General features: G+C 44.0%; 1 protein-coding gene across 1 annotated transcript; it reads right to left on the bottom strand.

Annotated features, from left to right (window-relative positions):
- Positions 1-2,556: 2,556 nt before the first annotated feature.
- Positions 2,557-26,945, bottom strand: CYP39A1 (cytochrome P450 family 39 subfamily A member 1). The gene is made up of 12 exons (XM_074153274.1): positions 26,769-26,945; positions 19,512-19,647; positions 18,011-18,185; positions 16,793-16,936; positions 15,707-15,800; positions 14,111-14,209; positions 11,712-11,802; positions 10,557-10,690; positions 9,565-9,660; positions 7,293-7,381; positions 3,612-3,699; positions 2,557-2,764 (listed from the first exon to the last, which is right to left on the bottom strand). The coding sequence occupies exons 1-12, from the start codon at positions 26,943-26,945 to the stop codon at positions 2,693-2,695; spliced, it is 1,395 nt and encodes a 464-aa protein (XP_074009375.1). The 3' UTR covers positions 2,557-2,692.
- Between the last annotated feature and the right edge of the window lie 456 nt (positions 26,946-27,401).

The following is a 27,401-nucleotide window of genomic DNA, read 5'->3' as shown; positions in this document are numbered from 1 at the left end:
GGTGGTGAGACACTGGAACAGGTTGCCCAGAGAAGCTGTGGATGCCCCATCCCTGGAGGTGTTCAAGGCCAGGCTGGATGGGTCTTTGAGCAACCTGGGCTAGTGGGAGGTGTCCCTGCCCGTGACAGGGGGTTGGAACAAGATGATCTTTAAGGTGCCTCCCAACCCAAAGCACTGTGTGATTCTATGAAACACACACGTACAACGTGTGTACGCAATGATGGCCCCACTGGGCAACACAGGCAGAGACGCTCAGCGCTCACACCGGCAGCACCAACGGCTTCGTCCTGCTCCCCTCTCTGGCAGATGAGGGTCAAAGTCTGCGAGCATGACATATATCTAAAATACACATGTACAGTACGGACCCCTCCAGTAGTCGGTCCTGAATCCTTGTTCTCCCCAGCTCTCCACAAGAGAGCCCTCACCCAGGAAAAGCTTTGAAAATGGAAGAAGGCAGGACAGACTGCAGTGATCAGGCACAGGGCATAGCCAGTCGGCAGCCTGTTTCCAAGCAACTAACCTCTTTTATCCCCTTACCCCTTTTTTTCCTCCATGTTTATTCCTCCCCAACTCACCTCGATCCCTCCCTTTCCCCACCCTTGGTTCCTCCCCTAAACGTCCCACAAGAAGGGGTTGTGCAGCTGCTCCTCCCCTCATCCCACAGTGTGTCCCATACCCACAGGCAGCGTCCCCTCTCAGCCCCAAAGCTGGGACACTGGTGGCTGTCACCCTTGTGGACACGGCCAGCCCCGGGAGGTGTTGGGCAGGGCATTGCTCAGGGTCCCCCACCTGCTTTTGCTCCTCCGCTCCTCTGTTTCTGAGGGGAGAATGTGGTTTTTATCACATACCCTCAGACAGTCCCCCGGCTGTTCTTGCAGGATATGGAAGGAGGGAGAACATAGTTCTCACCAGGCACAAGATCACACCAAGTCTGGAAAACTCCCAATATGCAGAAACTACCCCAAAATCGTGCTCGTGTTTAGGACGGGTCAGAAGCCGTGTGCGCTGGTGCGTTATTAAATCCTCACTTTTAATTGGCTTCAGGTGCCTTTTCATCTTTCTAACCCAACCGATGCTCAGCTTCAGGTTATACTTTCCTTTAGGGACCTTTTTAGTTTAAAGGCAAGTTTGCCACTACAGGATTTTCCTTTTTTGAGCTCTCTCTCTTGGGAAAAAAACCCAACCAAAACAAAACCACACATATACACAAAATAAACCCCAAACCCAGAATTAATTAAACAGAAAAATAAAACAAAACACACGTTGGGATAAAAAGAAATCTTCGCAAAGCTACAAGATACCTGAACAGATATAGTGGACATTTCCAAATTTTAAAAGTAAAATATAACCTTTTGGGTAATGACCATACATGTAAACCAAGGGAATAGTTTTCAGTTCTGGAAGAGATTCTGAAACGCCAGTTAAGAGTGCAACTTTTGCAGAGTAGAAGTCGGATGAATCATTTTTCCAGCCTTATAAATCATTAAAGTTTGTTAAATTATCGTATCCATAATTGAGGTAAGCAAAGCATTTAATGACTTCTTAGACAATGTGTTATTTTCCTATGGATGTTATTCCCATGGTTTTTACTGCTGCTGGAAGTCCATTTGTGTTTTTCTGCAAATACCTCTAAAACGATGAATAATCGTTACTTAAAAGACTAAAAATACATGTCAGCCCTTATCGTATATGAAATCTGACAGCAGTTAAAGTGTTGGTATCTGAACTTATCTGACAGCTTCTTTGAACAACTTTTACTAGCTATTCTTTATAGGATTAAATATTTTTAGATTTGTGCAATTTGTTCTATAAGTCAGTCGTGTTAAAGGGAAAGTAAAAGTGTTCTAGACGTTAGACAACCGGCCTAACGAATGGCAATAGCTTTTCCTGCAACGGCTTTTCGTTAGAAGCCAAACGTCATGATCAAACTTTCACTGCAAATTCACGCAAGGACCGATTCTCAATCCTGTGGAGCAAATAAAGCTCAGGAGAAATTTTAGGTGCTCCAGTGGAACAAGACCCCAGTGTTTCCCGCGCTTGCAATTTCTTCATTATAAATGCGTTTTTATTTGCAAAAAGTTGGCCCCGATCGTAGGCGGAGCAGGCCAGATCTTCACCGAGCGACACGGGCAGCGAGTGATACATAAGCGAGGCGAGTTTGTCGTGGCTGCAGATCTGCTCCGGACATGTCTGTTCGGTGCCGTCCCGTATTTTGTGCATCCCGGCACCAGGGAGATCTACGGAGTTGCCACACGGCGCCGCTTCGGCCTTGGTTCAAAGAGACCTGCAGGAAGCAGCGACCTGGCCCACGGGACCTGCTCTTCCGCTGGTTCTAGCACAACTTACTTCCATGCAGGATTTCCAAACGTAGCACCTTTTTGTCCAGAATGCCTGGTTGGTGAGTTCAGTATATCAGATCTGCGAAGTCTGTGAATAATTGGCCTGCAAATTATGAACGGAGGAGGAGAGCTTGGTTTATAAATACCAGGAGGTAGGCGATCAGGTGAGGAGCACAGATAGGACTATACTGGTACGGCACACCACAACCCAGAGCATAAACAGCATTTAAAGTTTAAATTAAGAACCGTTAAGGCAGAGAACCGATCCGAAGATGTAGGACAGGGACACAGCTCGGCGGTCCGTCCATCTGGGGGTGGCTGGCAAAGGAAGGTCAGTTAGAGCTGGGCAGCTTTCATTCCCGGCATTTATACTGGATCCGGAATGGTGCCGTGGGTTGCTGCGTCCCCACCAAGTGTAAAGGGCTCTGCAAAAAGCAGAAAATCAGAAGAAATATTTAAGTTAGTTCAGTTAATGGAATTATCATCGTGCTTTAATATTAAGATATAAACATATTCTTGGAGTTTTGGTCTCAGAGAGCCAAGACCAAATACTGAGAGCATTTCTTGGCTTTGCTGAAGCCATTGAGTAGAGCCTTCATCACTGCTTTTTATTCCACTCACTCTGACAGAGGATGACACATGAGATCTTAAGAAACTCTAATGCTTTTGAATATCTTCATCAGCATAATTGCCTGTGGGTGCAGACCCAAGTTACAACCAACTGCAGTGAGAGTTGATTGTACGACACACCGTCAATCAGGAAGAGGCGACCTTCCTCCATATTCTGGGTGGACTTTCCAGCGCTACTGGAGATCAACATCTCATGTTCTTCAAGGACACCAGAGGAATTAAGTTCTCCAAGCTTCCAACTTCCAGCCTAAAAGGGCAGTCATACGAAGCCCATGCCGTGCATCTGATTTCATATCTTTAAAGTATTAATAATCCAGTTCCATACTCATTGTTTTTGTGAGTGGCAGAAAGAAATTCTAAAATCTCTTGTAATCTTTAGGCAACGAGGAGAAAAAATACTCTCGTAGGGTCGTTCCTGTACAGACAGCGCAGCCCCACTGACGTTGCCGGAGCTATGCTGGCTTTTCCGAGTTAAAAGAAGATGGGGTTATTCATTACATGTTTTATTAAAAAAACATGACACGTTTTATCAAAATTTTGCTTCATCAGAGATAACCACAGTTGAGCATGGCTGTTCAGCTGAGCGTGATGAATGAAGGATATAAGGACATGGAATGCTATATAAATGCACGGATTTTTTACCTCCTTTGGTATTGCATCCAAAAGCACAAATTCATATCTGTATAGGAATAGCACAACGAACAACTGGATTTCCATGATAGCAAACCACCTGCAAGAAAAGGGAGGAAAACGTTGGCCTGACCATCACACGTGCGGTAGCATCAGGCAGGAAACAAGGGGTCTCTGACACATTTTACATTCCATGCTTTAGTTCTGCCTGAGAGTTTATCTCATCTCCAGCAGGAAAATATGCTGTAGCTTTGTTCAGCTTCGTTACCCAGCAAAGAACACGAACGTAGCGGCTGCCCCTTCTCTCCGGTGAAACGTTAGCCCGACAGCATCCCTCTGACACCTTGGTTTAAACCAGCCCCTTATCATTATGGTTTTTTTCCACTGTATAAACATTTATGTTCTTCTAACGCTTGCCGACTTGAAATAACTTCATCGGGGTGAGAAGACAGTCAAATATAGAAAAGGCTATATGACTAATTGTGCTATATAAAGTTATATAATTCAGCTGGGAGCCTGATGACATCAGAGTGGCTGTGACAGCGGGAGTTATTATTTAATGCGTCAGCGTTAGAATGCGGTATGAGACCCAAGGGCGTGCTTTTTATATTTTTTTTCTGTAACGCTCTCAAGAAAGGTCCGCCTTAGTCAGTGTGGAGAAGATCTCAGCTGACTGCAGGTGAACTCCCTCCAGGCTGTTGGTTTTTTAAAGCTGATCTGCACAAGAGCTTTCTGCATCCAGGCACTAGCATGTACCTATGCCAGGTCATGGGATTACTCACTTGCAGAGTCTAGACCTAAGTCTTAAATACCTAGTTAAAAAATAGTAATACTACCTCGCTCTCCTACGCAGTTCATTTTCCGTTTTCTGAGGGACGCTGGAAAACTTGGATAAAAGATCTATTGGGGAATTCACCGGGGAGAAGGCCACATGACGGCACATGGCGTCAGCCTGGGTTTGGGCTGGCAGGTGTGAAGAGGAAGCTAATAAGCCCCAGGAGACCCAGACTAACTCCTGCAGAGCCATCCACATCCGCACACTCTGCTCCGGAGTGGGAGGATGCTTGTTTGCTTTGGCTTAGCTTCAGACCCAAATTATCTCCGTGGTTTCCCATTGGAATTACCTTGAGATAGGGAGCTTTTGATGACCATGAGCTGGGGGGAATGCAGTGCAGAGATAGTTCAATGGAAATCAGCTCAGGTCAGGCAGGGCTTGCTAACCCGAACTCCACGCCAGCAGCACCATACAAAGGTGGGCTCCTTACAGTCACTGCGCTGATCGCACAGTGTGGTCCTGAGCTCCTGCTGCTTGAGGTCCTGTCTCTGAAGCTCAGTGGTTTGGCACAGATGATGTGGCCAAAAATGCCAAAATGCCTCTAGGTTGCCCTGAAAGTGGAAAGGCTGCGTTTACAGGGTTCTGTCCTTCCAACACAAGCACAGTCGGACACGAGCTGACCAGCACTGACACATCTGTACCCATGGTGGGGTTCATCTGTCCGTGCGGCAGCGGATATAATCCATAACTGCTAGATCTCAAAGTGCTTCTCCCAACAGGCTGCTGTTATTCTACCCTGCAAACAGAGATGCTGAGACGCAAGGATGACAGGCAACGCACACATCTGAGGGTGAGCCGAGGGACAGCCCAGGAGTGAAGGGCAGAACCACAGAGTCCCAGTGCGTCCCAGCATGTTGTATGGAGCGGAAACCATGAGCTTTCTTGCAGCTAAATTCCCCTTAGTTCCCACCTGCCTTTTCTATTCATGACTGAGTTCTAGAGCAGTTTTCCTGTAAAAACTCTGATTCACTGATGCCTTCCTGTTTCATTTAGTGACAAAGATGTGCTTTCTGAAATCTTGCCCCCAGTGCGCTGCTACGTGTTGGTGTTGTGCTGGAGCCCAGCTGTGGATTGAGGTCCTGCGGTACATCGAGTCTGAGGATGAAGTCATGGCTGTTGCGCTGAAGGGTTTACAGTGTCAGCAGAAGAGAGGAGAGACAACAGTCGGAGCCGTGCAGGATGAGCACAGTCACACGGGCAATAGTCACCTGGTTAGATAAAAGCAGCTTCACTACCATCAAATTTTTCCTCTAGGTAAAAAAGATGTAAATGGCTTTGTGGTAGCTCTTCCCATGTCAGTGTGCTAGAATATTTGACAAGTTAGTTATTTTCTAGCTTTCAGCTTGATTAATTAGCTTTTAATTTCATGATGAACTTTTGCAATGGAGAAATTAAATGTTTAATAATATTCTTTTATAAATCCCAGTACTGAATTAAATGAAAATGCATCTTAAACTTGAATATCTTTGTTTCATTCAGCCATACCAAGGAAATCTGCAACATAGGATCTAGATACATCCCTTGGTTTAATTTCCTTTCTTCTAAGACCACCACATTATTTTTTTAGAATTATTGCTGAAAAGCAGGAAGGTGTGTGTTACCACGTGGACTCCCAAAGGCTTTGAAAGGACTTTGTCAGCAAGAAAAAGATTCTCCATCCGTTGTCTATGCAGAAATGTTATCATTTTCTTTCCAACCACAACCTTATTTTCAAGATATTATCAGAGTCCAGAGAACAGCCTGAACAAAGAAATAGGTCAGTCTATATAAACAAGCAGCTTTCAGAAACACTGTTTTGCAGCTTCTCCTGTACCTGCGGATGCCTCCTGTGAATTCTGCTGTGGCCCTCGCTGGGAGCCAGCCTGGGCTCGTGTTTAGCTCAGGAATATGGCACAAGTCACGGAGGCAAGGCAGTGAGTGAGCACTTTCCTCCAGCAAGCAAAAGGGTTGAAGGCGGTTTAATTAATTTTGTTTATGTCTTTAATGCCTTCACAAAGTTTATCTGACAGCCACGTCCCGCCTGCTATAGGGTGCAGAGTCAAGAACGCAGATCCTCTGCAACACCCTCTGGATTCTTCGATCCACGTGGGACTCTTGAGTTAAACTGACCAGTTTTAAGGATTCTTGGTTGTTTGCTTCCTAGAGGAGACCAGGTTTTGAAGGCAGAGAATTGAGCATAGAGATGTTTGAACACAGAAACGAGGAGCAGCTGGCTCCCTGGGACTTGTTCCAGGAAGAGGGACAGCAGAGAAAACAACAGAAGGAATGCAGGAAGCACCGAGCCTGGCATTGCTGGAGGAGTGAAGAGACACGGGATCTGCAATTTAAGCCATCATACAATTGCGTGGGCCTTAATGCAAAGACAAGATTTAAACAAGAGAGGAGCCACTTAAGACATTTGAAGATCAGCAAAGATGTGAAAGAGGATGGAAAGAGAGTCTCAGACCAGCAAAATGTTCTTTAGGTTAGTTTAGAACTGGTTTATGGCAACCTAAATACCTGTGTCTGTAAACTGGCATGTTTGTAAGTGGAACAACTCTTCCTCGAAGAGAAGGTGCCTTGGGAGCAGCGGAGCTGGGCTGACTTTCCTCCCTGGGGGATATCCCTTCATATCCCCTCTCATATCTGAGACCCAAGTCTCAGATTCTGCTTTTACATCGTGACTTAACCTGTCTTTTCCAGGAATCAAACCACTTTTAAAACAGTTTAAATGAGGCCCAGATAATACTGAATGTCAGGGGACTTACAAAGAGCAAAGCGATGAAAACATTTTATCTCCAAGTGTAAGAGGAGCCCAGTTCAAGAGAGTCGTTCTCTGCAGGGTTTGGGAATAAATAAACCCCAGCTGTTTCACTGACCTTCCTGGACACTGATGCTTCCCTCCTCCGAATGCCACAAAGCTGTCCAAGAAAGCATTCTTCTCTAAATTTGCCTCTTTCCAACGATCCTGTGGGAAGAAACTTTTTTTTTTTCCAAATCAGCCTTATATAAATAAAGCTTAACTTTATTTCTCCAGGCTAAAAATGACCTTGGACAGCTAATCCTCGATACAAGTTGCACTAATGCCATTTTTTGCATTCAACCTGTTAGTGTTAGAGTCTGGATTCAAAGGGCAGCACCAACTCAGGGAAAGAAATGAGGGTCCTATTTGAAACATACTTAGTGCTGGAAGGGTTTTGAAGATCACCCCAAAAGCATTCTTCTTATACCTCCCCGTTTTCTAAATCCTGCGTCTTGAGCTATCGAAATGCCTATAAAAATGCGACCTTCTCCTTTTAAATATATGCACATTCAAAGCGAACGTTCAACCAGTAGCTTCCCCCAGCCACAAAATTGTATCACCGTGCACTAATGGCTCATGCACGTCTTGCACACAAACCGTTTGTAAGTCGCTGTGCACAGATAAGTGTAAGGTGTATGAGCTGTCACACCAGAGCAGGGCAAGGATTGCTCAGCCCCTTTCTCAGGTGCAAGCCAGCGTGTGAGAAAATAAACTCTTCTCAACAAAAACAGCCTCTCTGTACTCAGAGGGCTCCTTGCTCCATCCTGAGCTGCTTTAAGGGGAAAGGAACAAGGCCATATGGGCTAAAGTATGGGTGGGTGACACTGACAGCAGTAAAACTCTTGAATGCCGGGTGACAAACCATACCAGCCTCCAGAAACTCAGTGCAACGCTATCAAGGCCTTCAAAGTAACACCCTGTCAAGTTTATGGTGGCTCACTCCTCTGACTAAGCCATTTAGAGAAGATGGACCAGGACATGGACCTGTTGGAGTGGGTCCAGAGGAGGCCACGAAGGTGATCAGAGGATTGGAGCACCTCTGCTATGAGGACAGGCTGAAAGAGTTGGGGTTGTTCAGCCTGGAGAAAAGAAGGCTCCAGGAAGACCTTAGAGCTCCTTCCAGTACCTGAAGGGGGCTACAGAAGAGATGGGGAGGGACTCTTGATCAGGGAGTGTAGGGATAGGACAAGGGGTAATGGTTCTAAACTGAAAGAGGGAAGATTTACATTAGGTATCAGGAAGCAATTCTTGACTGCGAGGGTGATGAGACACTGGAACAGGTTGCCCAGAGAAGCTGTGGATGCCCCATCCCTGGAGGTGTTCAACGCCAGGCTGGATGGGGCCTTGAGCAACCTGGGCTAGTGGGAGGTGTCCCTGCCCATGGCAGGAGGGTTGGAACTCGATGATCTTTAAGGTCCCTTCCAACCCAAACCATTCAATGATTCTATGATAAGATGTAATCTTGTGTTTGTTTATTTTGAATTTTTTTTTTTCAAATGGGGCTGTTTAGAGCTTTCTGAAGAGGAAACCTGTTAGCATCACAATCCAATAAAAGCAAGAAAAAAGTCTCAGTGGTGATGAAGCAAGGCAATACCATTTGTAATGACAGTGTCCAAGGGGTACTCACCTATTCCTCTTGGAAAAAAGGGTGAGTTGCTAAAAATTTAGCTAGCTCGCTTTTTAGGAATAAAGTTTCTAAAGAAATAAGCTTCTGCATCAAGTTTTATGCTTAGGCTTTCAAAGAGGCAGAAATTGGTATGAGGGATTTCAAATTGGTGAAGACAGTTTTCTAGAAGGGAAGTTTAGTTTAAATTGTTCTTTGATGTATTTCTGCAAAAAAGACGAACAGTTCTCTAGCCGATGGTGCTAAAAAGAGCAGTTGCAAGCCTGCCCACACGGCCACCTGGAATGGAATGATAATCAAGAAACTCTAGATGAGCTACTGAATTAGAAGAGCTAATACCTACCAGAAATCATCTGACTGGAAAGACCAATAAGCCTGGGTAAATACATGGAGACGAGCTACACAAACAAATAACAGGGAGAGGAGAGTTCTTGGAGTTGGGTTCAAAAGTTAAATCAGTGGGGTCTTTCCATGGTGGGCTTTGAATCAAGATCAAAATGATATAAAGTAGTACCATATTATTTGGAATATATAACTGAACTTTAAAGTCTTGCTTATTCCTACAGGCTCCTCCTTCTTTTGCACATCTACTCTGTATACAAGGCCAACCTGCAGACAATGGGGAATACCCAACTTTAAGCCAATTTGTCCACGTGCTTTTGTTGTGAAATAAGTGAAGAGGAGAAAAGACAGCGAAATACCCACGCTCAGAGCGACAACTTACAGGTTTGAACATTTCTGGGTCTGGAAAATATTTTGGATTCCTGTGTAACCAATATGGTGACAACATCAGCATGTCACCTGCAGGGATGATGTAATTCTGAAAAGGAGAAAAAAACTCTAAGAAAAGAGAAAATCACAGGTTCAACTCACAAAACAGCCCCTCCTTAGTACTTCTCTTCCATTAGCAGAAGGTCCTAACAGAGGGCAAGCGAGGGTGGTGAAGCCATGGTGGGCATATTGCATGTTTGAAACTTCTTCTTGCTGTTGACCTTTTTTTCTATAAGTAGGACCTGAACTGAGAATGTGGAAAGACTATTTTTGTTCTAATTTGGTTTTTCAGGTATAGAAATAATAGAAATACGATTTCTGTCTTTCCTCTTTCTTGATGTATTGTGTGAACTGGTATTTTTTGCTAAATCTTTTGTTAAGCACATTGTTCAACATGCAAAGAAATTCATAAAAAGTCTTGTATGACAATAGACATTTATGGGACTTCAGTAATTTCTTAAATAGGCATGAATGCTGATTCCTTAAGAGAATGTTTTTCTCCCAAATATTTATTTGTTAGACTCCTAAACACTGACACTTCCCTTCTGAATGGCAGTGAAGAGGACAAACAGAAAAGGAGTTTTATCAGTTCCTAAATTGTGGTCCCTCCTACTCTGTTTGTTGTGTCTGATGACTATTTCATATACCATCTGCACAGTATCTCCAACTCAATTCACTTCAATCTAAAGTAAATTCAAAATCGAAGGTAAGACTGTGAGCAAGAGAAGCAAAACCACGCTTAAATTAATGATGATTAAATTAATGATGATGAATAAATCTATTAAACCTAAACAGAATACATATGTGAGATTGTGGAATATCTCTAGTATTTGAATTTTATCCAGATCTTTTGGGAGGCCCCTTTCTAGACAAATCATATAGCATCCTTTTGGGGAAAAACAAAAAGAAAACCAACCAACAAAACAAACAAACAATAAAACTCACCTGAATTTTTATTGGATTTACTACTTTCTTGGTGATTGCACCTGGAGACCTCAGCCGTATGGCTTCCAAAGTGCACCATTTAATAAACGGGAGCTTCTTAAGCTCCTCTTCAGAGACTTCTATTTTATCTTTACCTGTTGCGGCATGAGAAAGAAGAGTCTGTGTGAAAATTAGATTTCATACTTGTTTTGATAACATGCTGACATGTCTTGCTTTAAACCTTCTGATATAATACCTCAAGACTTCAAGACTTTGTTTATACTCAGAAGTTTTCTTTATATTTCAAAGTAAATAAATGGACCAAAATCAGTACAATTCAAGAAAAGCCCTTGAAGAGAATTTAATAATTCTAAGGTAGATATGGCATTGGCCAGAAGAGGCCAAACAAAGGTCATCTTGGAAGTTAAGAGTTCCTGGACTTTTTCAGTACATTGGTAGGACACTGCATGGAAATCTCAGGGGCTGTAGGCACCAAGAGCTCTTGGGCTCTGTTAACGCCAGCAAAGAAAACAGGGCCAGGAGAAAGGCTTAAGCACTGGTTCGTGATTATTCTTATTGGTTAATTATTGACATGCTCTTTGATGTGGTTTTGACCGATGCCAACTAAGAGTCTTCCATGAAAGTCTAAGCAGGGTTAAGGGGACTGCATATACGTGAGTGACTTCTCCCAGTAGGTGACTGTTTTTGAAGGAAAGGGATTAGATGTGAGGGCAAATCGTGCTGGACAAATTGGCCTCAGATGAGAGAAAAGAGAAAAGTTCCTGGCCTGTTTTTCCACAGAATAGCTGTAACTCTGGTGAACATCACACCATGAAAAGCAGCTGAACTGAAAAACCTCAGGCGACCTTACCAGAGAGACGTGAAAAAAGCACAAGACTGGTTAATACAAATCTAGGTCTAAATGATAGGTGTGGAATGAAGAGACAAGTACATACAGTTCTTTTTCTACCTTCTCATGATAACATCAAAGATGGTTTTGCTTAAAAATATGTCTCGAGCATATGCTGACTAAAGAACTCGGAGCTGGACTCTGTTATCAGTAGTACCCTCAGCAGCAGCATCCATTATTCCCAGCAGCTGACCGTTAGCCGTGTGCTGGGCCAACGCAGAATAAATCATTTCTAGGTTCCAGAAGGACACGATCGCATTTATTACCTGCTTTGCCAAAAACAGAAGCCAGGTCTTCCATGATTTTCTGGTAAATGGAAGGATTAGAGAGTATGAAAACAAGGGTCCAAAATGCAACCTAAACAGAGATGAAAGTACTTTAACTTGGGAACATGGAACAGAGTTGCAGTATCTTTGTAGCAAATCCCAGAGGCAGGCGAAAACAATACTAAACACTGGGACTGTTTAGTATGAGGAAGAGGAGGCTGAGGGGAGACCTCATCACTCTCTACAACTACTTGAAAGGACACTGTAGAGAGGTTGGTGCTGGTCTCTTCTCACAAGCAAATAGCGATAGAACAGGAGGGAATGGCTTCAAGCTCCAACAGGGTAGGTTTAGACTGAACATTAGGAAAGAATTTTTCACAGAAAGAGTGGTCGGACACTGGAACAGGCTGCCCAGGGAGGTGGTTGAGTCACCGTCCCTGGGTGTGTTTAAGACCCATTTAGATGTGGTGTTGGGGGATATGGTATAGGGGAGAACTTTGTAGAGTAGGGTAGATGGTTGGACTCGATGATCCCAAGGGTCTCTTCCAACCTAGACGATTCTATCTATGATTCTATGATTTGTGCTTTTTGGATGTGCCTGTTGTAGGGCGGATGCGCGGGAAGCTGTGCTTCCAGGATAAATCCACATCTAAGGGCTCAGATCCTGGGAGATTAGGTGTGGTCATCTGCTGTGTACCTACCTTCAGTGAACACTATATAGCTTTGGCTTTGAAACACAGAACCCTTTCTGTAATTTCAGATAACTAGGTGTTAAAATGAATTACTAAACCATTGTGTGTGATTAGATTTAGCTGCATGAATGGAAGAAAAATTAGATAGTAAATTCCTACTAATATTAGCAGAAATGAGGTTAAATAATTTGCAGGGCATTGTCACAGTGAGTCACTCTAAAACAGGCAGGGAAAGTTTTAATTAACAGCAAAACAAGCAGTAGTATATCCCCCTTAGAAATAATTTGCTAACTCATTATGCAATGAAGTTGAAAATCAAGAAATTTAGGAAAGGAGAAAATCCTCTTAAGTAGGATGAAACCAGAAGGGCTCGCAGCCCTGCCAGGAGTCTCTCTCCTCTCGCTGAGTGAGCGGGAGATGCTGTCTGCACGCAGACCCGGCCGGGGCCATCTGTGCTGGGGAGGGATGAGAACTCTCACTGTTATTTCCCAAACAGCCCCACGCGGATGCAGCCCTCCTTCTGCCCAACAAATCTGGTTAGGTTGGTTTTCTCATAGAGCACTCGGACACCGCGGCCTCGCTCCATGGGCTGAGGAGGGATGACCGAATTGTTTCAGATAAAAGGGTTTAATGCACTCATAAAAAATCCCCTTGGAAACTGAAAGGCCTTTTTTTCATCATTCCAGTCACCAGAACAGTGGTTGTGACTATTCTGAGAAACAACGGAATATCTGTATGTCTATTTACAGCTGAATATTACAGGAGTAAGTCATGATAGTGTTGTGGAAGGAATGTCAGTTATCCTGATAACAGACAGCAGGCTGTGCCTCTCACTTATACCAACATGTGCATCCACGGAAACCTCACTGAAATGGATGAAATTCTTTTCGGGTAAACTGTAGTAATATCCAATCTAGAAAAACCATAGATATACCCATCAGGAGTACATATAAAAATAACTCACTATCATTTTTTTTTTTTTCTAAATCACATCTGTAAGAGACATAACTGTGCTGGGAAGAGCTTAGTAGTCATGGTAAATAAAGGATGTTTTCGCTGCTATGGATTTTTCATCTGAGAAACTCCTATAAATGTCTTTGGTCAGCCTAAGCTGTGTCAGATATATTGGGCTTGTTAGCATACATATATCTGTACCATTAATCCGTCAAATCCGTTTCTAACATAGACAAAACTTAAGCGGCAGTGGAATCAAACTATTGCTTTTCTTCCCCTGAAGCAACGCTGCCGTTTGTACAGCAGATCCCCCAAAGCGCAAGAGTCAAAATCACTCAAGGATTTACACACAGATGAAGTTACTCTATATTATGGGGTTTATATTCTTTACAATTGATAACACCAGGCTATTTAAAATCGAGTCGCTACTACAATACAGCCGCAGTGCTTCAAAAATAGAGTTAACTGCTCTTCACAGCTTAAGACTGTGATCTTAATAGCTAAGAGACATATGTTCCCGAAATGTTATGATAGGGGATATAATAATTTAGGAAAAATACAAGCAGAGCTTTTCTTGTCATTGCTTCTGTGTCATTGCAGCCTGGGTATATTTGTGGTGATGCGTGTGGGCGTGATAATCCCTTCTTTGGAATACATGCAGTGCGGGTGACCTCTGGTTCAAAGTCTTTGCTTCCCAAACCCAGGCTTTTGGGCAGGTTGGAGAGAACGTGTTTCTCTGGCTGAGGTACTTACAGGGACAGCGTTTGCTTGGGAAGCCCAGAGCATCAGGAGACCGTAATTGGGACCCAGATGCTTTCCTTGCAAGTTATCCAGGAGATGATGCAGTAGCGTCTGTTATAGATGAAAGATAATGTGTATTTTCAAAAATATATTAAAATCTGGGTTAGGGTAGGGCTCACTAGAATTCAAGGATATAACGCAAGACTAGTTTATCAAAGAGGAGTAATGTTATTTATGGGGGTTTTTGCAGTCACAAAGTAGAGATGACAGCTGTTAAGAGAAAGTGAGGCTCACCCATAGGCAGAGGGCCAGAAGAAGTCAACGCGCCACGTGAATCCCTACTAAATACTTGCACTGCCCTCCATTTTCTTAAAGTTTTTAGGGAATCTGGTTCCCTTGCTCGCCATTGTTGCTTGTATGTGGAAGAAAGAAGAAAGAAATCTCTGTCCTTTTTTAATTCCCGCTCTACTTCTCTTCTTCAAAGACCCTGAAAATGGGACTGAACAAGTTGAACGGATGGAAATGAAGAAAATGTTCTCTCTGTTCCTGCCAAAAACGTTCTTGTTATGAAAAGATGGTCTGATATTTCAGCAAAGTCCCTGGTTCCGGGTGCTTTGTTAGTGACCTAACCAATGACTTCAACGGCTTGATGTTCTTTGAAACTATAGCAACTGTGTAATGTTCTAGCATCAGCTTTTGCTTATAGTATTTACTTAAATACAGGGGGGAAACCATGCGTTCAAGGCAAAGCTTCCTGTCTTTTCAGAGGTGAAAAGGATGGCCTTGAACAGAAAATGACTGCTCTTTTTTCCAAATTCCCACCCAATCTAAGACACCAAGTATGTGCCTCGTACTTCCTGCACCTTCTTACCTCCCCCCCCCTCCCCTCTCCAGCCCTCTCTTTCTTTCTGTTATTCTGGTTTATTTTATGAAAGAAAGTGTGGTATGTAAAGCCTTTAAAGTCTAAATAAAACCTGGTTTGTTTAATGATCTGTTTTATAACCATTTGGTAGATCAAAATTCCCAGGCCAGTCTGCCCTCGCGTTTGTCGTCTCTATAGACAGAATTCCTGCCATAGCTAAGGAGAATAACCAGGGGGACAACTTATCACAGCTTTGACACAATCAATATTTAGGGTACTTGGCTTCCAATCCAGTAATCTGCTATTTTCTACTAGTCTGGCTGCTGGAAGATCTACTCACTCTACACCAGGGTTTAAAAATAGTACATGTAAGGTTTTGAAATTTCACAGCGTGGTGCCCTCAGAGAAACAACTGAAGAGGTCTTTCTCTCAGCTCTTTCAACTGCTCGCTGCAACTGCGATACTGGAGGCTGGCAATGGGTCATAGCTCTGAACCCATGGCTTAAAATTTCCCGGAGGAAGATGTTAATTGTCAGAATTGTAGGAAATATACTAAAATGAGAAGCGGGACTCAAAATTATTGGTCTGGCCTAATGTAGGTGACAGCAATACTGGACAATTATGTACAGCTATCAAAGCTGAGATATTTGGCTTATTTCTTCCAGTACTGAAATAATTCCTGTCCTCCATCACTTCAGTCACAATATACAACAAAGTCATCTTATTTCATAGCCTTGGGTGTTTACCTTGGATGTGGTGTCTGAAGGATTGGTCTTTTCAGCATCTGACACGACTTTCTCAAATAATTTTAGAAGCCATTTTTTGGATTTAGACCAGTTCCTGTAAAGAAAAGCAACAAACAAGAAGCACTTAACTGAGGCAGCACAAACCAGCCTTTCCTTTTCCGTGAGAAGGACTCCTTGGTTTCTTTCCAAAAGCCCCTGGGCAGCAGTCGGTTGATGAATACTCAAGTGTCAATCTGACAGTAGTGTTGGCTTCACCTTGGCCAGACCTCATCTTGCAGCCAGGACTTGTGACTTCAGGATTCCTATATTTTCATATCTATTCCACTATGGGTTTTCATCGTGGCTTTGGACAATTGCTCAGCTCAATCTTTTCAAGAATGACCTCCCCTAAGAAAATAAAGGCCACATTTTTAGAACATCTTTTGTTCTTTCTGAAGGTTATCTGGAGGTGCTCAAGGTACTGTCACAGCCCTGAGAGCACTCCCTTCTTTGGTGTTTGGTTGCCTCCACCCAAGGTCAGCCATGTAACCTGGGATCAGTCTGCTGGGAAAACAGCCAAGGTGTGGGAAACAGCAGAGAGATGCCTTGTTGGGGACCCCCTCAGCTTGAGACTCACATTTAGGCTCAGGCCTTTGCCTTTTGCCTAGTTCTGCTGCTCCCTGACAGGTCCACGCTGGACCCTGCCCACCTAAGCAAGGTTATTTCTGCTTTGTGCCAGGAATCATAGAATCACAGAATCATTTTGGTTGGAAGAGACCCTTAAGATCATCAAGTCCAACCACTAACCTGGCACCGCCAAGTTACCACTAAACCATGTCCCTCAGCACCACATCTACCCCTCTTTTAAATACCTCCAGGGATGGTGACTCAACCACTTCCCTGGGAAGCCTGTTCCAGTGCTTGAAATGCATGAGAGAAGGTCAGAACTTTGTTGAAGCACCTAGCTGAAAGCCTGCCTGACCCAAGGACACACCATCGATAAAGACAGCGGATCATCCTCCAGGGGAAATGTCTCTTGTGGTTGATATCCCAGCAAGCAAAATGTCTGTAACGGGTACACCACAAGCATCGTCCCTGCTCCGTTACCTCAGGAAGCACTCAGGCATCTGAGAGGCGTATTCGAAGTCCTCATCATACTTCTGAAAATGTTCTTCAAACTCCTTGATTTCACTTGTCGGGCAGATGCCTTTCCCAAACAAAGTGTTCACCACTGCTGGATACATGACGTACCTGCAAGGAGAAGATCCCCATGACTTACAGGCCATGGAGAAGCTGCTGCAGCAGTTTTAGGTCAGGACGTAGTGTGTTGAATTGCCAACACTAGACGTACAGGACTCGAGCGTCACACGAGTATGGAATGGCTGGCACAAGGCTCATACCCACATCCTTATTGCAGGCTTTGAGCAGAGTCTGGGAGATACATGGACCTCAGGCTAGTCCTCTGCATGTGGCTGAACTTCAACAGTTGGTGTTTGGTCACCGAGCAGTGGCAGAAAGGCTCTGGGTGCTGAGGTCCTCTTCTCCCCATTAGCTACCCCTCTTATTTCAGGTTTGCCCATGTGGACCTTCTGGGCATTGCACAACCCCTTCTGCAGCCAGACGTTCTGAGAAATCCTCCCTCTGGCTGCAGCTTTTCTGGCTTTTTTTGTTTTATTTTATCTCAGTCCTTCCCTATTTGCTCCTCTCTCATCCTGCAAACCCTGAGCTCATTTCGCAGGTCACTTCACCTGTACCCTTGAGCTCTGAGAAACCCTTACGCAGCCTTTGCTGGGTCCCAGCCACTGCTAAACACAGATTTCAGGCAATGGCTCTTTCACTTTCTTGCTTTTCTACAGATCATAAGGAAGATGGAGCCACCTGCTGGCTCTGTGGATTTAATTTTGAGGCAGCTAAATAATTATCCCGGGCACTGCATTCCCATTCTATCCTGTGTTGTCTGGAAAAAACATAAGAACAGTTTACACTCAGCACAGATTTACTGTGGATAACTTTTGGATTCTGTAGTTTACCATCTAGCCTATGACTTTTTTTTTTTTTCATTTTAGACAAATAGCAGCTGATTTGGATTTGATGACTGGTGTCCATGACATTCTTCCAAATAGGCAATTGAGGTGTTCCTCCCATCTGGGAGAAACACCTTTAGATGAAACCCTGACCACTCTGTGAGCCACCTGAAACTGTGATGAATATCCTGAGACAGCTTTTCTAAAACTTGCGAGCCTGCACTACCCCTGCTCTACGGTAACATCTCCGCTCCCATACAGGACACCCAGGTGTTACAGATGTGCTAAAAAACTCCCTTACCTTACCAGGTCATTGAGGTCGCCCATGCCCTCCCTGCCCAGATGGGCCATGTGCTCCTGGAGTTCCTTACACAAAGTGCCCGTGAACATGTGCAGATTAGAAGGACCCATTTTTCCCTTCATCATGCTGTAGAGGTTACCATGGTTCTGATAAAATGCTTTCGCGGGGACAGAAACTAAACATAAAGAGAAACAGAAACATGTTGTGGAATGTAGATGAAGTAGATTTGCACTGAAAGATAGAGTAAAAATTTTTACACATATCTTGCCACTCTAATTTAAATGCCTTAATCCTCATTTTCCTAGAGTAAAATTCCCAGAAAGCTTTGTTTTAACCCTGTAAAGATTTTGATGAGCCATCTGCTTCTACCAGTCTGTGTAACATCTTCCTGCCTCACGAAGCTCCCATGCCAGAACCAACAATCCAGAGATTTCCCCCCAGCTTCAGTGGGGCTGTACAGAGATGTGCATGCACCCCGCAAAACTGACTGAAATTAAAAATAAATTAAAAATAAATTAATAAAGAAAAAACAGTTTGGGTTTTCATGCTATAGTGCATTGTCTCAGTCATATCAGAAGAGGTTGAGAGAGCTGGGACTGTTCAGCCTGGAGAAGAGAAGGCTCAGGGGTATCTTGCCCATGTGGATAAATATCTGGTGGTGGGAGTAAAGATGAGGCCATGCTCTTCTCAGGGCAGGAAGCACAAATGGGAACACAGGAGATTCCACTGAGACACAGGGAAGTTTTTATTGTGAGGATGGTCAAACACAAGAACAGGTTGCCCAGAGAGGTCATGGAATCTCCATCCTTGGAGATACTCAGAACCCAACAGGACACAGCTCTGAGCAACCTGCTCTCTCTGGCAAATCATCTGAGCAGGGTCTTGGACTGGGCCATCTCCAGTGGTGCCTTCCAGCCACAGGGATTCTGTGATTCCGTGATTTAACCTCTCTGCCAAGTTGCTTCTCTCTCATTGCACAGTCCAAAATTGCCAAACTACTCTGAGAATTCCTGTCTGTGAGATTCCATGTGGATATGAGCACGTGAGCTGATGGAGCGTGCCAGTGCGGATTGGATACACACCTCATCCCTTTCTAATGACTGTTTTATTGCAGGGTAACAACTAATTATTGCTGCAAGCTGATATTCAAATTAAGTAATAGGACAACATACTATTGCTCCTAACCTTGTACACAAAGGAGGAGTGTCTAGCCACAGAAAGGGACCTGATCTCAAACTGGGGTTACTTAAGGTTAAAAGTAATAACAGTCCCTGGGTCAGAAACCTTTGATCCCTTGAGACTGAATCCATGTCACTTTGCAGCCTTACAGTGCTGGATCCACACGGAGGAATTTCATTCCGCCTTCATTTTGTAGCACGGTCATGGGTTAAGGTAAGCATTTAAGGCACGATCAAAAAGCCAATGGGCTTTGGATTGGGCTCTAATGTTCCTGGGTAACTGGATTTGACTTCCATTAAAAAAAGAGCTAGGTCTCATTTACCTGCGTTCTCGACAGCTGGTTGTACTGCCTGTTCAAAATTTAAGTCTTTAGATTTAAAAAATGCTTCAGTTCCTTCTTCTTCGGTCACAAAAGTATACCGTTTTCCCAGAGCGAATATTGTGAATACAGGCCCATGCTGGAAAAAACAAAGATTTCGTATTATTGTATTGTTAACAACTTGGAGGAGAGCCCCAAGAGGGCTTCAGGGCTGCGGAGAGTGGAGGGAGGACCCGGTCCTTCCTGCTCTCTGTACACCTCGGCTCAGAAGCACACAAAGATGAACAGGAATCAGATCAATATTTGTCGACTTACGGACCAGCAGGGAACATCACGGGGGCCTGCCTGACCTCCTGCAGGGCAGGAGAGATTCCTTCCCCAAGATCAATATTTTATATTTGAATTACATTTTACAGTTCAAAAAATACAACCTACCTGGATTTAAAGAAATAAAGTGATGGATTATCTTCTGCATCCCTTGGCTGCCATAACAAAGTACTCACATTGTAAAAATCCATAATCCTACCTATTTCAATCTACATTTTTTTAACAAAAACTCCCCACCCCTGCATCCTTTAAATGTTTGGGTTTTTTACATTATTTTTTAGTTTAAAGGTTCTGCTAATACAATCGCTTTCTTGTACGGGTGCTTAAAGATTAATATCAAAATACCTAACAACTTTGTTGAGACTTATATTCACGGAAATTTTTTATACCATAAATAATTCTTTTGTTTTCCCTTAATCTAAGATCCTAAGAGGCCTCTCAAAACTTTCAGCAGTAGGTACTCACTTCTGAATTCCTACGTTGTGAAAAAGAAAGATCACTGATATTTATAGATACTCTAAAATAGCAAACAAATGTGCAGCACCTACAGGCTGTCAGATTTAGGCATAAAGACCAAAATTAGGAAATAAAGCCTCTTTAGCATCTTTTTCTTAGTGCAGGCGATTTCTGCTCACGTGCAAAAGCCTCGGAAATCAAAAGCCCAGAGTTAACATTTATATGCACAGCCCCTTCTTTTGGCAAAGTTACTGTACAAATGGAAAGGTTTGGGGGGTTCCTTGGCGTATCAGGGAACCCAGTTTTCTTTTCCAGGTTACATTGCTGACAAGGGTGAGAAAAAGGTTTCTGTAGATCTGTTTGGAGCACCAAAAAGCTTCGAAACCTCCTTGCTCACACGGCTTCTGTCACTGACTTTAACCATTTCTTTAGTTGTCTGTGTCTGTACTGTAAAGCCTGTTTCATCAAAAGCTCTGAAGCCAAGGAGAACATTCCTCTTGACATCAATTCAATTTTGATTGTGTCCTTCAACTGTAAATTATTAAAGAAAGAATGACTGTTTAAACTCTCTGGGTGACAACAAATAAAATATTGTTTTAATAATAGCCAAATTGCTAAGGTTGGATTTTTATGGCTAACAGCAGGTCCTCATCATCAGGCTAGACAAAAATCAGTGATTTTATACTGTTTTATAAAATCAGAGTTTTAAAATTGTAAATTAACATTAAAATGTACTTAAACTAATTTAAAAACAAAATTAAATTTGAACTAATAGCAATCTGCAATAAAACTTTATTATTCAATTAAGGTCACACTCAATTAAAGCCTGAAACACCTTATTTTAAATGATTACATGTGAGCAAGATGCCCAAGCTCCCATTACGGGCAATAGAGATGGAGTCCATGCAATCAGGGGAGCCTAAAAACCGGTTCATCTGGGCAGCTACTGCACGTATCTGGTTATGACGGTGACCTGAACCCCCCCCCTAGACTCCACTGGCAGGACAGACTACGTGTGTCCACTGACCATCAGTAAAGCCTGGACCTCTTGCTTACCTGTAAACACCTACACAAACTGTCTGGTTTTGGATCTCATCCAACATACTGCAGTCCATTGAACCGATATTAAACAACATGGAAATTTAAAAAGTGCAACTCAGCTTCGTTGAACAGCACAGTGATGGTGGATACGCAAAGACGCATCCTTCGGAAAGCAGGATTTTGTGTCCAAGCAGGAAATTAAAAATAAATATCTAATAAATTAAGTGTAAAAGTAAAAACTAAAAAATTAAAATACTAAACAAGGCTTGAGGATCAAGATGCTAATGGCAATCCCCATCCCCAATAATGAAGACTTTTCCAAACATACCAGATGCAGGAACTCTCCCAGTGTGTTGCCGAGCCTGATAGATGCTGAAGGTGCAAAGAAACGGAGTGGGAAAGCAATCTGAGTTAGCAATTGCGTCAGTTTAAGACAATTGGAGCCTTTCACTGCGAGTGACGGACTGAGACCTTGTTTTGAAGGAAGTATTAAGTAGAATAGACTTAAAACAAGTGCTGGGTAAATCAGTGATAAATATTTCAATTCAAAACTCTAGAGGCATTAAAATATGAAGTTGCAGAACTACCTACTGTGATCCATTAAATCACCCTCCGTGACAGCCAGGCAAACGCGGTGCCTTTCTGAAGGGCTCCTGAAGGAGGACCTGGGAAGCCTCAAAGCATCATTCCAATACTCAGCAAATTTTTACAAGCATTATCAAAGACCGGGATTAGTAGCAGTGGATAAACAGGATGTACTGAAGAAGAGCCCAATACAGCTTTTAGGATATGTGGCCTTAAGCATACGCCTAATTCATTCCTTAGAAGAAGAAACTAAAAGTTTGTGGATCTGGAGTCATTTGGGAGTCTAAACTATGAGGAGACCTAGAAAAAACACAGAAGAAGGTGGCCTAGAAGAATCACATTCTGAAATGACCCCAAGATCTATTATACAAGTGCTAATAATTAATTTAGAGCTCTCATCTTGCTAGGAAAGGAGCAGAGAAAGGACAGCAAATATTTAAACCCATCCTGGGCTCACACCTTCAATTTAACGTGGGTCTCTGCCCGTTCCATCTCAGCAAGATATACTGAGCTAGAAAAGGCAAAGGTGCGGACAGCAAGCATGAACGAAAGGTTCAATAAAAGGAGACTAAGACAAATCAGGTCCCAGGAAAGGTGAAAAGAGAATAATTATTCCCAGTTTGTCATAATGTAGGAGCTAATGGGCACCTACTAGAAGCCAGCTTTCTTCACATGGTTCATGGTTAAATTATGGGTTCATTGTCCTGGGATGCTGTGGAAGCCAAAATTACACACAGGGTAAAAAAAAGGGGATTAAGTTATCATAGTCGGGTCACCTGGGTGCAAATTCCAACCTAGCAAATCCTTAAACTGTTGACAGCCAGAAGATGGGAAGGAGAAGCAGAAGGCGGCATTCTCTCATCTGGGTGTGCTCCTTACACCCTGTCGCTGAGCATCTACTAATAGCTGCTATTTGAGACAGACACCTGAATAAACACATTTTTCATCTGTCCCGGTATAATTATGCTGACATTCTAATGTCACGAAAACAGCTACCGGAACAAGCTGTCACGCCGCTCTGCTTTTGCCATCGTTGTGTTACGGGTGGGTACCAGCAAAGCACGGGCATTGCCTGCCAAAACTATGTCCCAGTTTACTGCTCCGTCTGAAGCGGTGTTTAAGGAGCCCTTGATGACACAGAGAGATAGAGAAAGCAAAATAAAAATCCTGTCGGGATTTAGGGCCTCTGAAGCTGCTTTCACGTAGGAAAGCTCTTTTTTTCCCCGAGACTGAGAAACACCGCACAAAACGGCAGAGCCACGATGAGAGGCAGATCTGAGCCTGCATGAAAGTGACGCTCCAGAGAAATAGAAACTTCAGGAGGACGTTCTCCAAAATCCCCAAGGAAGGAAATCAGGGAAAGAGCCATGCAGGGAGCAACCACTCTCGGCTGCAGCCCTGCCAAGACTCCTGTGGGGAGCAAGGTGCGCTGGGCTGGTTTTCTCTCCCTTGGCAAGCACACACACGGGAGTTCAATGCCACGTCCCCTCTCTATCTCAGGGACACGTATTTTGGTCTTCTGTGCATGGGACCAGGGCCACAGACCATTAGTGACTCAGCCACGGACACTCTCTTCAGAAACGCTCTACCAGAAGCCTTGTCCTCTTCTCCAGTGTGTTTCCCCTCCACCAGACCTGATGCAGGATGCACGTCCCCTGCCGTGTAACCCAGCCAGCCATCCCTCACCCAACCACACACAGCCGATAAGGCTGAGGCGTCTACCCGAGTCCTGTGTCACGGCACCACATCCCAAACGCAACCAACACACCGAGAGTGAGGTTTGGATCCACAGGTCCATACAACAGCGCAGAACAATCTCACGGGTTGAACTCAACTTGTCGTGTTAGCTTAATTAGCAAACTGATGAGAAGCACTTGGAATTCCTTACGAATTCTTACCATGTTTGCCAGGCAAAGTGGGGAACCACATCTGTGGAACCCCTCATGAAGCAGCTCTACATGTATTTTGTGTTCTATGGTGGCTTGTTACCCACCCTGCCCATCTCAAACTGCCTGCAAAATTCCTTTAATTAGCCAGGCAGCTTTAGGAGGAAGAGGTGGTATCTTTTATTAGACCAGAGATTAAATATTTCACTAGAGCAGAGGATCTTTCTTTTCTTAGACCCACTGATGACACAAAGGGAAAAACTGACAATTCTTCCAGCCCACGTCTTCTGTAGGAGGAAAAGAGAGGCAGAGAACTTTGAGCAGAAGCAGTGGAAGTCTGGTATGTTACACCAGGGCTTGGGAGAAAAAGCAGTGAGGGATATACAGAAAAGGGACAATGGTAAGAAAGTTAACTGTTTAAGAAATAAAAAGAAATGAGTGTCACTTTGTCAGACAGAAGGATTAATCCAGGGGAGGAATTTTCTAATTGCGAAATTCTTGCAGATGTATTTTGCAACCCCTGTAATGCCTCTTAGTGACCCTTTTGGCAGCAGCACCTGTTATTTGCTTTGGCTGCAGGATGCTACTGTGCCTACTCCTTTAAAAGGGAGGAGGCAGAAAAAGGTTTATTTTTCCTGCCCTCAGAACTTCTCGCCAGTGTGGGAGTCGAGGAGGGAGGGAGACATGCCTGGAATGTTTAAGGAGAGGAAGGGGATAGGAAGAGATGATGGTGTTGCAGGCAGGCAGCCAGCCTGGGGGCGACAGATGGAAAGGTCCATTTTGGCCCAGGGGGACCGCAGGGAGAGGTCACAACTCAGAAGGACACTGAGTTGCTGGACTAAGAAAAAAGTCAAAGGAAAAGTCCTATCTGCAAACACACAGTAAAGGGGAGTTATGTAAGAAAGCCTTCTCTTTCAGCTTTGTCTTATTTCGAGTTTTCTCCTATTGAAAAAGTTTCTTGTCCCAACAAAACCTGGGGTTTATAAAGTCCTTCAGGTGCTTCTGGTGTGTTCAGATGTGGCAGCAGCTGCCATAGCACCAACAGTGGCCTAAAGCATCTCCAGGCAAATGAACATCAAAATTAATGGACCCAGAACCACTAAGTTTGCATTTGTACTTCAGTGTAAAAGTTTTGCTGGTTCACTCTGTGAACGAACACCCCAAAAGGACTCTTCTGTCAGATTTGTTTTAAAATTTCATCTAAGAGGTTTTGCTAAAAGCTTCCTAGCAAAAAAGGCAACTAAAGGCAAGCTTAAGTCATGGTGAAACATAGAGTCATAGAACTGTCTAAGTTGGAAGGGACCTTTCAGATCATCGAGTCCAGCCATCAACCTAACACTGACCAAAGCCATCACTAAACCGTGTCCCTCAGCACCACGTCTGCCCGGCTTTTAAATACCCCCAGGGATGGTGATTCCACCACTTCCCTGGGCAGCCTGTTCCAATGTTTGACAACCCTTTCGGTGAAGATATTTTTCCTAATAGCCAATCTAAACCTCCCCTGGCACAACTGGAGGCTGTTTCCTCCTGTCCTATTGCTTGTTACTTGGGAGAAGAGACTGACCCCCACCCTCTACACCCTCCTTTCAGGTAGCTGTAGAGAGGGATAAGGTCTCCCCTCAGCCTCCTTTTCTCCAGGCTGAACAACCCCAATTCTGTTCCCAAAAGGCATTGCACTGGACAGGACAGTTTGCCAGGCTGCTTTAATCTGGTTGCCACCAGGATTTGTTTTCAATAGAACAAGGAGGTTCTCTAACAGCCTCCTATCAGAAGAGTCAAAGAAATATTACCATTGGGTTTATTTTTTGAGTGAGGCTTGATCAGTTTATTTAAAGGACTATGTGCCATGGTTTCTGAAATAGTAGGAGAACGGACTGGAATGAGTTTTCTTCCAGTCCTACGTTTCTGCCCTAAGATGAGTGAACAAGTAACTGACCATGGTTTGCATAAATGAATGACACAGGAAGGACATAGCAATATAAGGCTAAAACCAGCCTGTTAAACTCAAAGAAGCCAAGGAACTCCAGATCACGCCCATGAGCTTACTCTAAGGTGCACCCAATGTCCTTCAATACAAGACTGACAGCTCTCGATGTTCTTACACCTCATACTTCAGCTGATTACACTTGAACCTCTGCTTTCATTTAACACCACGAGCTTAACAACCATGGCTGCAAAGAAGTACTTACGAATATGAAATCTAACAGCTGAAAATGAGAAAGAAAATTTTAAACATCCAGTAGTTACTAATAATTTTTTTTTCAAATTTCAGGATGTTACAGTGGTTTCAGTTTTAGCTAGTTTTTCCAACCTGTGGGCTGTGCGATCCTTCAGTTTTGAACACCTGAAGCTGATTACATCGCACCAGTAGCAGGCGGTATCATCACCAAATGGGAAGACGGGGTTTATGTCGGTTAGTATTAGCTGCCTAGAAATTAAGCATCTAATCTAAATTAATCATTTAGGCTCTCTCTATCAGACATAGAGAAAGAAAGGCATGTCCAGGGGGTAAATTTTCACACCCGTCTTTTGTAAGCTTTTTGGGATGGAAAAAGTTTCCTGCCAAGAATGCCTGTGCCTCTCTCACATGTTGAGGGACACCAGCTGGTACTCAGAAACCTCACCTAACTTGAGGCACACAAATAATTAGTCTCCTGGTCCCAGCGCTTGGCACAGGGCTTTCCACGTTATCTGAAACCAAGATTAACAGGCAGCCAGACTGCAAAAGCGAAACAGCAGAGGTGCTGGGTGCAGACAGGATGATCCCAGCACAGACATCACGCCTGGATCGCATCCACAACTCACTGGTGCAAAGCCGATCCTTCACCAGCTAAATGCTTCTGACGTTATAAAACGTGACAGGAAAGGAACAAACTTAAAGCAGAAGTTTCTCCTCGCCTTTTCCCCTCGCAGGCAGCCACCCTGAGCATGCACCCACGAGCAGGCACGCCGCCACAGCCATTACCTTGCTTCTAGCTTCCTCTATAAACTCCAGAGGAGCTTTCCCAAACTGAAACGCAGCTCCAAACCAAGGGATCCAGCCCCTGATGCAAGGAGGGGAGCTCGGGTTTCTCAGCTGAGACAAAACAGCCTTGACAATGAGAAGTCCCAGGATTGCTGCCAAGAGGAGAGCGAGAGCCATTTTGCCTCTTCGCTGCCCGCCCGCAGCAGCTGCCCCGCTTCCCGCAGCACCCGGCACCACCGCGCTGGCCGGAATCGCCGGAGTCAATGAATAGGGCCTCTTTTATCGGTCTTGCCAGCTGATCACTGCCATGGAGACGAGACGTCAAAGCACCAAGCAGCCCAGGGGACAAGCCCTTGTTTTGGAAGAGGCAGAGCCAATTGTCCTCCGCTCCTGGACCAGGCCCAACGCCCCGGCTTGCAAAACTTAGATGCTGCTGTGATAAACCCTTGAACTTTGCACCAGTTGCTGGAGGGCTACCCAAGCAGCCAGGGACACTGCGGCAAAGCAGCGTGTTGCTTTCTTCCCTTAAAAAAAAAAAAAAAAAAAAAAAAAAAAGAGTATTTTTTGGCAATATCAGGATTCCAAAGCAGAGAGGCTGTGATTTAGCAGATATTTAGCTTCCAGCAAGGCAGA

This window comes from Numenius arquata, chromosome 9, assembly GCF_964106895.1.
Source record: "Numenius arquata chromosome 9, bNumArq3.hap1.1, whole genome shotgun sequence".
Classification (NCBI taxonomy): domain Eukaryota; kingdom Metazoa; phylum Chordata; class Aves; order Charadriiformes; family Scolopacidae; genus Numenius; species Numenius arquata.
The sequence above is the reverse complement of the archived record's forward strand: the minus strand, read 5'-3'. Positions and strand labels throughout refer to the sequence as shown.